At 38.6% G+C, this 12,707-nt stretch overlaps 1 protein-coding gene and 1 pseudogene across 4 annotated transcripts in view; one reads left to right on the top strand and one right to left on the bottom strand.

Annotated features, from left to right (window-relative positions):
- Positions 1 to 1,720: 1,720 nt before the first annotated feature.
- Positions 1,721 to 9,256, bottom strand: LOC127185311 (eukaryotic translation initiation factor 2-alpha kinase 3-like; annotated as a pseudogene).
- Positions 9,257 to 10,686: 1,430 nt separating this feature from the next.
- The window catches only part of Pof1b (POF1B actin binding protein), a 76,984-nt gene continuing 74,963 nt past the window's right edge, over positions 10,687 to 12,707 (top strand). For all 4 annotated transcript variants that reach the window (XM_051142472.1, XM_051142471.1, XM_051142470.1 and 1 more), the window contains exons 1-2: positions 10,687 to 10,733; positions 10,857 to 11,177. In XM_051142472.1, the coding sequence (XP_050998429.1) occupies positions 10,896 to 11,177 (282 nt within the window). In that variant the 5' untranslated portion in view covers positions 10,687 to 10,733; positions 10,857 to 10,895. The remainder of the gene's footprint in view (positions 10,734 to 10,856; positions 11,178 to 12,707) is intronic.

Below are 12,707 nucleotides of genomic sequence, written 5' to 3'. Positions count from 1 at the left end.
ACACTACACACAGTGCATCTATTTGGAATATTATGGTCATAGTGTACATGCTCTTGTAAAAGGCTACTATAAGGTAATATAAAGGTACTAAAAGGTACTATAGCAATAAAGTTATTCCACAAATTGTATTTAACCAACTGCATATTAAGCCCATTGGGTCACAAAGCACTTCTTTGTACAGCTAATATTGTTTTTGACGTACTTTGAGAAATGCTGCATCCTTTAAAAGGCTTCCAGAATCACAGAGCCTATTCCACTGCATTTGCACACCCAAAGATTGGACAATCTGTCCAGAACCCAAGTCTCATTCTTCCCCACATGGCTTTAGAATGCAAAGCCAAATTGTTCTGGATAGAGATATACCACCAGTAAATTATATTTTAGGAAGCTTAGTTGACACTCTGATACAGGATTCAGTAGATTTTATAAGGGATTGTCTGTTTTCATTTTATTTTATATGTATTTTTAGACAACTGATATTTAGATAAATCATTTTAACTTGACTTCACTTCAGAGTAAAATGACCTGTTTATAAATGCTGCCTTTCATTTTTTTATAATTTGAAAAAGTTTTATTCAATCATTTAGATTTGAGCTTGTTTGGAGGTTCTAGCAGGGGAGCGTATACGCTTGACCAAAGACCGGTCCTCCTCTATTCAGGGAAGGTCTTCCTCTTCAACCAAGCGTACAGCTTCGGGAGAGATGCACATGGAGCATGGGGCAGTGAGGGAGGAAAAGGATACCCATCTAGTCAGCCAGATCAGCCCAATCAACCCTGGGGACCAATGAGGTGACAGATATCACAGCCAGATCACCCTCACATCCAATCATTTAGATTTGAAAGAAGTCATAGTAGTTAACACATGGGTGTGCATTCTGTACACCATCAACCCAAATGGATTGATTTCAGAATTTTTATAAATAAAAATAAATTTATTTACAGGAAAAATGAAAATACGCTATCAAGTTGAGATGTGTCCACTTGTAGTATTACATGTAAGATAGAAATCTCTTAGGATAAAAATTCCATAATTGAAGAAGTTAATTGAAATAGATGATCCATTTCTTACTATACTTTTTAAAACTTCAAACCCAACTTTAGACCAATATTTTAAAAGTTTCATTTTCTCATTACTGGAGGTAAAAAATATAAAAGCTCATAATACTCCCTAGAACCACCTAAAGCAAGAAGCTGCTCAAGGCTGCAGACTATGACACTACCGACATAAACTGTGACCCAGCTTGTGCCATGTGCCCTCTACAATAGTGCAGCTGGGTCACATGCCCAAGAGGGACTACAACGGAGTCAGCTTTATAACAATCACTTCCCACATCACCCTTGCATCTCTATAAAGCACGTTTCTATAACAGTAGTTAGCATGTGGGAGGGTCTTTTACTCTGTTGTGCATTAAAGACATTTCCAGTTCAGATCATTTCAGTGATCACTTTTACCTCCTGGTGAAATGTGAAAGTTTCCAAAGATTGACCAGGTAGTTTTGGGACACCACCAAGGAATAAGTCCATGTGTCATTTACATAGCCCTTTCCTTGAAGTCCAGTTAAGAGCAAACTGGTTAGGTCCATAATCCAGTTTGACTTAGAAAAATTGGTCTCAAATCAATTTAGTCAATGCATAAAACCTGAGTCCACCGCTATGTAGAACCACAATCCTCAAAGTGCCTGCTCTGTGCCACCTACGATGGTTGTTGGCACTGCTGAAATCAGTTGCCACACAGTGGGCTGTGAGAGAATGCTGGGCTGTCTGGAATGGTTTGTTCAGGATGAACTCATAGAGCAGAACTGCTGTCTCAGAACCATTTTTCCAGCTCTCAAATACAGCATTTTCAATGTTTGTGGCTTTGGGCCACTCAGTGGGGGATGGAGAAAGCATGTCTTGAACTGTCATATGTCTTAGGCATATGTGTGAGTAAACAGTGGTAGAAACTTGAGATTTCTTACATCAGTTAAGGTCCTAACTTGTTCCATCTGAGTGCTGAATGGGTAAAGTAGTTCAAAGAGAATCAAGCTTATAGAGAAGATGTCTACTTTATGGGAGTAGTTCTTTCTATGAATCTGCCCTGGGCTTATGTAGAGCTTGATCCTTACTTGTCCTATGTATGTGGCATAGGCTGGCATTAGAGTCAGAAGAGTTTGCTTTTCTTCATCCTGGTCCATTGCAGTCACTAGTCCAAAGTGTCCAACTTTGACCACATCATCCATTGTTAGAAGCCTTGTGGTGCAGAAACTCCAAGGCCTCTGAGATCTATAGGAAGATGTACAGGCACACTCTATGCTCCCTGTCTTCTATGCTGCAGTGACAGTTCATCTAGTCTTTAAGGTTCTCCTTCCTGCACAGCTGCATCTGAATGTACACATACACCTTGAAGGAGCTGGGCTGCAACTGGTCCAAGGTATTCTTGGTGAAGTCTAAACTCAGAGTGGTTGGCCTGGTGGAAGAGGTAGACAAGGTGACTTCTGAGGAAGCTATGCTGCAGGAGCACTTGAAGTCAGCTTATTTACATAACGGCTGCATTATGTAGCTGGTTCATTCTGTGGTCATCCTTAATGGATACATTATCACAGTCACTATGGAAGAGGAGGTTCCTTCCCTTGACCTTGTGTAGGAAGAAGCTTTAAAAGGAAAAACTTCAAAGGAGTGCCCTCATCATTGCCATCTTTCATGTCGCACTCCATCAGGCAAATGGCCTGGAGGTTGTGAACTGCATGCACTGACTCACTGTTGTCTAAACAGTCTATCCCTGAGAAGTCCAGGGGAAAGAACTGGCTCTCAGTAGAAATGCCACTGAGAAAGACCGGTTTATTTGAGGTGAAGGAGCTGTGACTTCAATATATTCTTTGGTAGAGAAAGGATCCATCCTGCGGATCTTGACTGATGGTACATCCATTGGGCTAAGGGAGCTGAGTAGCCAGTCTGTTCTTTAGTCTTTCATCCAGATTTCATCCATCTTTTTCTGCTACTTCTCTGGTGGTGTTTCTAGCCAGGCATTGAAATACCACACAATGACTGGATGTTCCTGCTTACCCAAGGCTTACCCCTCCTACATCACCTTCTCTCATGCCAACTCCCTATTGGGGAACTACTCAGTTTAGTACTCCAATTGCAACTGCGTGGTTGGTGAGGAATGACAAAATTATCCCCATTAGTCTGTTTGATGATGCAAGTTACACGGCTAATAAAGAAGTTTTGGAAAATAAAGAAGACATTGTAGAGGCTGCTCGAGAACAGCATGTATTTAAGGATGTACAGAGGCCAGCTGTATCTACATTCATCTGTCAGTGTCTTAGAAAAGTTCCCTACAAACACAAAGGCCTTGAAATCAGTCAATAGCAAAATGCAATAATTCCTCTGCTGACAATCAAATGCAAGCCATTCTAGGACTCCTGTCCTGGTGACTGATGAATGTGAAAAATGTCTAAGTCATGATTTTTCCCATGAAAAATACAATAATCATTCCCCTTCAATCCTACAATATCCATATGATAATGGTTACTATCTGCCATACTACAAGAAAGGTGTAAGTAGAGCACTCAGATCACAGTCAGATTCCTAGATAGCCCATACTACAGCAAGGACATCTGCAAGGAGAACCTAGGCCTTTTCCTGCACTGATGGAAGGAAATATCTGGAACAATCTTGCTTTGCATAGCAGCTGTGACCTTTATCATGCACAAGCTTTTTGATCCTCAGCCCCACAGTCAAAGGAAGGAGTCTGAAAATACCAAACTGAAAATACATTCCTGTGAATGTTGGTGCTAGAGACAATAGCTGGAATGACATTAAAAACTCAGGATACAAAATCAATTCAAAAAATTGGTAGCCCTCCTTTATACAAAAGACAAATAGGCTGAGAAAGTATCTTAGTGTAATTCTAACCAAGTAAGTGAAGGGCCTGTATGAAAAAAAACTCAAGTCTCTGAAGAATGAAATTGAAGAAGATATCAGAAGAAGGAAAGGTCTCCCATGCTCATGGATCATTAGGATTAACAGTAAAAATGGGCATCTTACCAAAAGCACTCTACAGAGTCAATGCAATTCCCATCAAAATGCCAATACAAGTCTTTACAGATCTTCTCAACTTCATTTGCAAAAACAAACAACAAAAACAATGACAAATGAATAGTTAAGGAAATCTTGTAAAAGAAAAGATTTTCTAAAGGTATTTCCATCCCTGATCTCAAGCTGTACAATAGAGCAATAGTAATAAAAAAAATCATGGTACTAGCATAGAAACGGACAAGTGGATCAAAGGAATCAAATCAAAGATGAGAAATAAACCCACACACCTATGGACACTTGATTTCCGACAAAGAAGCCAAAACCATACAATGGATAAAAGATACCATCTTCAACAAATGGTGCTGGAATAACTGGATGTCTACTTGCAGAAAAATGCAAATATAACGTTATTTATCAGCCTGCACAAAACTAAAGTTCAAGTGGATTAAAGACCTCAACATAAAACCAGACACACTAAATCTCGTAGAAGAAAAAGTGGGGAGAAGCCTTGAGCTCATTGGCACAGTAGACAACTTCCTTAACAGAATGCCAATAGCCCATATTCTACGATCAACAATTAATAAATGGAACATCATGAAACTGAAAAACTTCTGTAAAGCAAAAGACATTGTCAACAGAACAAAACTACAGCCTACAGTCTTGAAAAAGATCTTCACCACCCCTACATCTGACAAGGGGCTAATATCTAAAATATATAAAGAACTCAAGAAATTAATCACCACCAAACCAAATAATCCAATTAAAAAATGGGGTACAGAACTGAACAGAGAATTTTCAACAGAGGAATATCAAATGGCCAAGAAACACTTAAAAATATGATAAGCATCCCTAGTCACCAGGAAAATGCAAAACAAAATGACTCTGAGATACCATTTTACACCTGTCAGAATGGCTAAGATTAAAAAACTCAAGTGAGAGCACATGCTGGTGAGGATGTGGAGAAAGAGGGAACATTCCTTCATTGCTGATGAGAGTGCAAACTAATACAACCACTTTGGAAATCAATCTGGAACTGTATCAGAAAATTGGGAATAATTCTACCTCAAGACCCAGCCATACCACTCCTGGGCATATACCTGAAAGATGCGCCACCATGCAACAAGGACGTTTAATCAACTATGTTCATAACAGCTTTATTCATAACAGCCAGAATCTGGAAACTGTCTAGATGTCCCTCAACCAAAGAATGGATAAAGAAACTGTGGTACATTTACACAATGAAATACAACACAGCTATTAAAAACAAGGAAATCTTGAAAATTGCAGGCAAATGGATGGAACTAGAAAAGATCACCCTGAGTGAGATAACCCAGACCCAAAAGACACACATGGTATATACTCACTCATAAGCAAATTTTAACCACATATTGCAGGATAACCACACTACAATACAGAGACTGATGCACCTACCAAGGTCCATGTTTGATATGTTTGATGTGGACCTAGACACTCTGCTCAGACGTAGTAGATAGGAAGCACAATCTCCCTGTGGGTCCCAAAATATGAGGAGTAGGGACTATTTCTGACATGGATTCTGGCAAGGCAGCCTTGTCAGGCCACAGAGGAAGAGGATACAGGTAGTACAAATGAGACTTGATAGGCTGAGGTCTGATGTTAGGGGAGGAGTGCTCATCTTTCTGAGGACTAAAGGAGGGAGGGAGAGGGTATGAGGGAGGGAGAGTGTGATCAAGAGGTGATGAGGGAGGGGCTACAATCAGGATGTAAAGTGAACAAATTATAAAAAAAAAAAACCCAAGATATATGCTCTGGTTATCTAACAGATTTTGAGCCAATTTGGTGCCTGGGCCGTGGTGGCTTTGGAATTGTCTTTGAAGCTAAAAACAAAGTAGATGAATGCAATTTATGCTGTCTTTGATTTTTATTGAAATTAAAATAAATATCTTTTTTCTTACCTCATATCCTGGAACACTGCTCAGTCAAAAATTTCCCAACAGCAGTTGAACAAGACCAGTGTTAAGTCCTGTCAGAAGGTTGGAATGGAGTTCTGCCAGATCAAATGATTTGGACTCAGTTAATATGACACAGATCCTTTCATATAATCATACAATGGTCTTACCTACCTTGGGATTTACCTCTTTCAGACAAATGCTCATTGACCTTTAATAACATAAACATTCTTGTCGCAGCAGGCAGAAGCAAAAAGACTTAAGCAATTTTATGTTAACTCTACCTGTTGTTCTTATATCATTATCCCCAAGCTATGAGCCTGGGCTAGAGATAGATCTAAGCATCATCCTCATAAAACAGAAGGTGGAGTAAAGGATTAGTAATACACATAAAAACTGCTGATGCTGATGAAATGTATTTGGTGACAAATTTATAATGACTTTGCTGTTTAATTGTCCAATATAGTTCTATACGGCAATTTTGATAAATTAATTGGTGCTTTGTTTTATCTTAATGGTTTCAGGTAGCTAAAGTTTCTAAAAAGTAGGGCCATATTTCACTGGGTAATTTGATTTCCAAATTGATTTATTTACAAAAATTACACTGAAATCTCTGAACAATGTATTTTACAACATTATACCTGGGTAGTATATTTCAACTAGCAAGCACTTTCGTATTTGAGCTTAACAAGTTTGTGACACAGATACGATCACACACCTGGTCTTTTCCCTCTTTTTCTAGCATATAACTCCTAACATGGTTTGCCTTTTTTGGCATGCTAATTAATTGTTTGATCACTGGCTGCTGGAAACATTAAAGTAGAGAGCATTAAGGCTTTCAGACAAAATTGAATTAAATTACAGGGCTTCCAGATGGTGTCCATGGATGAAACAACTGCTTGCTTAGCATGCAAGATAAATCCTACCCCACACCCCTCCCTCACACATCGGTGGTGACATGAGTGGTCTGAGTTTTGACTGTAAGAGACTTTGAGTTTGTTTATCCATGTCCTCTGTAGAGCAAATCAGTACTTTTGTTTGTTTGTTTGTTTTTGTTTATTAAGACAGGGTTTCTCTGTGTAGCCTTGATTGTCCTGGACTCGCTTTGTAGACCAGGCTGAGTCTCGAACTCACAGGGTTCCGCCTGCTTCTGCCTCCCGAGTGCTGGGATTAAAGTAATCAGCATTTTTTAAATGACCCTCAAAACAGTTCAGCCAAAATGTAAATTATTTTTATTTTCTTTAATGTATGTAGCTGATGTTTCAATCCTTATGTCTGTCATTAATATAGGAGTTTCATTTTCTACTTTATTTGTGTATATCCTCGCTTGACTTTTTAACTACTTTTCTTTTTAGATATAAAACATTTTATTTACTATGTATGAGTCTTTTGCCTGCATGTATGTATGTGTATCATGTGTATGGCTGGTGTCCTCAGAGGTTAGAATAGGGCATCAGTTACTCTGTACTTGTAGTTACAGATGGTTGTGACCCACCATGCTGGTGCTAGGAATTGAACCCAATCCACTGTAAGTGCAGCAAGTGTTCTTAACTGCTGAGTAGTCACTCCAACCCCTTCATTTGCATTCTTAAAGAATGAATTGTTTTTATAGCTACGAATAGTGAATATAACTTTTAGATCTCTTATAATTAAATTACCTTCTAAGGGAATATCTGTTCTATTCCCCCAAATCAAACATTCTAAATTAGTTTTTTTTTTTTTTTTTTGGTACCAAATATAAAATATCTACATTACAGAGTGAAGCAAAGAACTGTTGGAAATATAATCAAGCATTCTCTGAATAAGTCTAGTGCTAAAAATAAGTAATGAACTCTTATTACCCCCATTTACCAAAAGTAGAGGGAGAGTACAATCATAAAGCTTCTAGAACACTGGATTTTCAAGTGTGAAATGGTACAGGTACTATTATTACATGAATAAGTGCATTTGTGTTTATTTATAAATAAAAACAATTGGCAATGCAGATCATGAATTCACAAGGGAGTTCCCAGAGAAGGAATTGAAATGTTTCGAGAATTATTGATTAAATTCTTGGTAGTGCTTACGCTCATTTCTTTATTCTTGAGCTTCAAGCTGTGTTTCTTATACCCAGGGCTAGGAAACAGAGATGGAAGACAAGTAAAGACTGAGGGAGTATATCAATATCACACATTAATTGTGGCCTAACTACATCAAAGTCGATGGCCTCTATTTCTAAGAAATGTAGAGGGAAGATAAGATTTTTATGAGGACAATACTTTCCATTCTTCACCTCAATTTCTTCTTTATATACAAATGATTTATTGACTGGCAGCTGATACTAACAGCAGTATGTGTATATTAAATTTACATTTCAGTCAATCTTAACTAGATGACACCATTTATATCCTGTCTCCGTTCACACAAAGCTTATGAAAAATTAGATAGCCAATGTTAGTAATTAGTTATTGATCTAAGATTATACCCAGTACTTAATAGGTTATGTGTTCCTAATTAATTTGTCATTGTTGTATTATTTTTATTTTTTGAGACAAGCTTTTAATCTGTAGCGTATACTGGACTGAAATTCATTGTTTAGCTTAGACTGACTTCAAACTCATAACAATCCTTGTGTCTCAGCCTCACAAACACTGGAATTACGGTCATGTACCACCATGCTCAGGTAATTTACAGTGATGCTGAGGAACAACATCTAAACGAACAAATGTGTATGAAACCTCTTCACATAGCAAGAAATGTGTAATAAGAACAAGTTATTTTACAGGTTAATTTTCAGGTGTTTTGTATATACCTTTCTTCCATGAAAATTCAGATTACTTCTAAAGTCAATTGTAACTTGTCATTTCAAATGTGCCTTTTCATCTGTCACCTAAGAGATGTCTTAGTTGGCTATGCGCTGAGCAATTGAAAACTGATTTAGCGGTTCCAGCTCTGATCGCAGACATGCACACTCTCTCTCTCTTGAGGTGTGCAGGGCAGCAGGGAGGGTTGTTTGCTGGAGGTGGGGAAGAGAAACAAGGAGGAAACAGATGTTGGGAAGCATTGTGTTCCCTAAAACTCCAAGTGAAGTGCTCTATTATCTGGGTGGGAAGGAAGGTGACTGTGAGATGACTGTGTGTGTTAGACTCAGGTCTCTCTGCTGTCAGCATTTGTGGAATGGACGCTTGCTTTGTGGGTCCCACCTTGATGGCCGTTTTCTCTGCTTGCCTCCTTGCCTCCATGCAGGAGGGAAAGGCCAGAGGAAAGTTCTTCTTGAAGATAAAAGCCACAGAACTATGCCCCAGCTCGTCTGAACTGTACTGACTGACCATCTTCTTTCCCAAAAGAAGAAACTTCATCCTCCCAGCATAAGAAGACTACCCTTCCCTCTTGACCCACAGGTGGTAGGTACTCTCCCTACCTTATAGGCCATTTGCCCTCTTTCACTAGCCCTGACTCAATAAAATAAAGTAAATAAATGGATGAGAAAAAAAGAAGGAAAACTGATTTAGCACTATAGTGTAGTTCATAAAAATTTAGACCCTGAAGTGAATCTTCCTATATTCAGATCCCAGATCCATCTTTAACACTTATTAAACTGTGGGGCAAAATGTCACCTTCTCCATATCTGTGTCTTAGGTTCTCACCAGTCAATCCTCACAAAGTTGTGAGAGTCTAACAATCCATGTAAAGCTTCTGGAACACAGTAAGTGACTAACTGGTCAATTATTATCTTTCGCTTGCTTATCACAAAAAGATGGCTACCCAGATGAAAGGCATTATCTTCTTTTTCTCTGAAATAGCGAGGTCCATATACATATAAAGAAGACACCCTTTCTTGAAGGTGCCCTTGGGTAGTACTTTGCAGTTGAATAGTGCTGGAGGAGCATGCAATCCTTTACCTGATGGGTAAATACCTTTATGATCCGATTTGCAAGTCGTTGTAAATAAGTGCTGAACACATTTCCATCTCATTTTGTCTCAAAAGGCACCATAAAGGTTACAGTTCCTTTAACAACAATGGAACTCCCTGTTTTCACAGGCAGAAAGAAAGAAAGAAAGAAAGAAAGAAAGAAAGAAAGAAAGAAAGGAAGGAAGGAAGTCAGAGCAAATTCCTGTGTAAAACTGCAACTCATTAAAAGCAAAATGCAAAACTCAAAGCATTTGTGGAATGGTACCATTTTCCCCAACTATTCCCACAGCGACCTCCAATTTCTAGTCAGACATTCAGTCCTTTGGATACATCTCTTTCAGTGTCGTTCAAAATACGTACTATGATTGGAGCCAGATAAACAGGTTCACAAATTAGAGAAAATGTCTTGGAGTCCCCATGGCAATCTGCTTTATCTGCATTATCGCCAGGGGTTTTTGAAGAATGCAAATTTGTCTCTGAAAATTAGTTTGTCCCTAGGCCAGTACCCTTTAATTTGCTTTAAGATCCTGGAATGAGAGCTCAGGCTTGAAGCCCCCTTGGCTAAGTTTAGAAGCCATGGAAAAGTCGTGGTTTTTTTCTCTAACAGGTTTTGACATTGGTATCGCATTTGTCTTCAAATCCTCAGAGTGCTCCTGCCCTGAACTTCTGTCTTGGCTTTTTCTAGACTCCTTTACCTACTGGGAAGGCTTGCTGCTATCTCCATGGCAAGGCAGGGCCTCTCCTGGCACGCAAACTTGCTGGGTGAACCCGCCCCGCAGGGGCGTGTCAGTACCACTTCCTGGAGCAATCTCCCAGGGTGGCTCTACTTTTCATTTGAGCTCAAATATTTTGCTGTCTACTCTGCAGCTGCCAGACCTGCTCCTGCTGCTGCTCAGGTAACTCATCTTTTACTGGCACCACCAGGGATAAAAGGTGGTTGATAAAGGCCTCCTTTGCGTGTCCCTGCTTGCCTGCCTGCCTGCCTGCCACGTTACCATCTTTTTATGTCTATTCCTTAGGGAGAGCACCTGGGGAAACCCTTTCTGACCACTGAGAAGATGAGCTCAAGCTATTGGAGTGAGACCAGCAGCAGTAGCTGTGGGACCCAGCAGCCCACTGAGGTTCTGCAGTGCCAGCCTCAGCATTACCACTGTTACCAGCAGTCAAGTCAAGCCCAGCAACCTCCAGAAAAAAATATAGTGTATGAACGAGTGAGAACCTACAGTGGGCCTATGAACAAAGTGGTGCAGGCCTTGGACCCCCTCGGCTCACGGGAAGTGCTCTCCCCACTCAAACCCGCCTCCTCCTACCAAAATTTGGTTTGGAGCGACCATTCTCAGGTAATAAAAGACAGCTATTCCAGATTATCAGGAAAAGGAAAACAATTCTTGAATCTCACTTCTCTTCTTTTCTGCTTCATTTGCTGTAACCTACAGAATAGCTCTTGGTGGGTTGCAGTTATGTATGTGTTGGACAGTCTCCCAAGTTCCATCTCTTAGCTATTTTTTTTTTTTTCTGTTTTCATTTACAGGTGCCTGTGGTTGGTTGGTTGGTTGCCATTTCTATGATTTACACAACCTAACCAGAGCATAGGAACACACATTTTAAAAATTGAAATTGATAGAAAAAAAACATGTTCTAAGTGGCAAAGCATTTTGCCTTTAAGGGCAAAAGCAGTCATCAACTTGAGTGCAATAGGTTTATTTTTAGAACAATTCCCAACACAGTCACTTTATATCAGGAGCAAACAGGTGTTTTGTGCTAAATAGAATGATGTAGAGATAATAGCATATATGGAGTGACATGTAGTTATTTATGTACAGGTAATAGTATCTTGATCCTAGATAAGTGACAGGTGCACATGTCTTAGAATTTTCTTATGTGTCAAAATGACACATACTAGCTGTATAATTTATGGAATGTTGGGAGAAGTCAGGTTATAGGATTTGAAAAGCGAAAAAAGAGGTAAGCAAGTATTGTTGGAAAGCAACAAAAGATGGATCTCTAAGACACTCTTGAAAATGAAATAAATTGTTTCTAAGGGTTTTTGTTACCATATATACCTATGCTAATAGTTTTGCAAATACATGAAAAATAACGTGGGGAGAGGATATAAAATGACAGCTAATGTCTGCTTTGATTCTCTAACTCTCTTTATATTAAATGCACATACCTTTAAGCTTTCTGTGAGCTTCTATCCAAACTGAAATTGTATTTTCAAGATATTTATACTGTGAAGACCTCATAAATGAATGACTGGGGTCTTATCCTGTCTTACATTATTATATCAATTGGAAATAGTAAGGTTCTTTTTCTACAGCCCATACTTCAAGTAGAATATGAAGCAGCAGTCTTAAAGTGTACAGTGAAACTTTTTAAAAATTATTTCCTCAAAGATACATATGGTTTCTAAACTATTGGGACAATCATTTTAGTATTGTTTTATTTAACACTTAGTTTAAATTCAGGGAAAATACAAAACAAATCTCAGATTTAATAACAGCAATTTTCTTTTTTTACTTTTTCTTTTATTGAAAGTAGGTTTTTTTCATAGAATATATTCTGTTTAGTGCCTTCCCATAACTTCTTTAAGATCCTCACCACTTCCTCTCCCACCTAATCCACACCCTTTCTGTCTATAGCTTGGAAAAAAACCTTCATGTGTATTGAGTTCAAGGAATAGTAAAACTATGAGGGTTAAAAAAAAAACAAGTTATATAAGTGATCATAGTGATGCAAATTTACATTGCAATATTCAACATTAGCATGTTAATGAACAAAAAAGCTGATATCATCTTAGATCCTTAATATCTCCAAAACAATGGTTAAAAACAATTACTATTATCTTAAGAATGTTGAAATCATCATAC

Source organism: Acomys russatus, chromosome X (assembly GCF_903995435.1).
Source record: "Acomys russatus chromosome X, mAcoRus1.1, whole genome shotgun sequence".
NCBI lineage: Eukaryota > Metazoa > Chordata > Mammalia > Rodentia > Muridae > Acomys > Acomys russatus.
The sequence above is the reverse complement of the archived record's forward strand: the minus strand, read 5'-3'. Positions and strand labels throughout refer to the sequence as shown.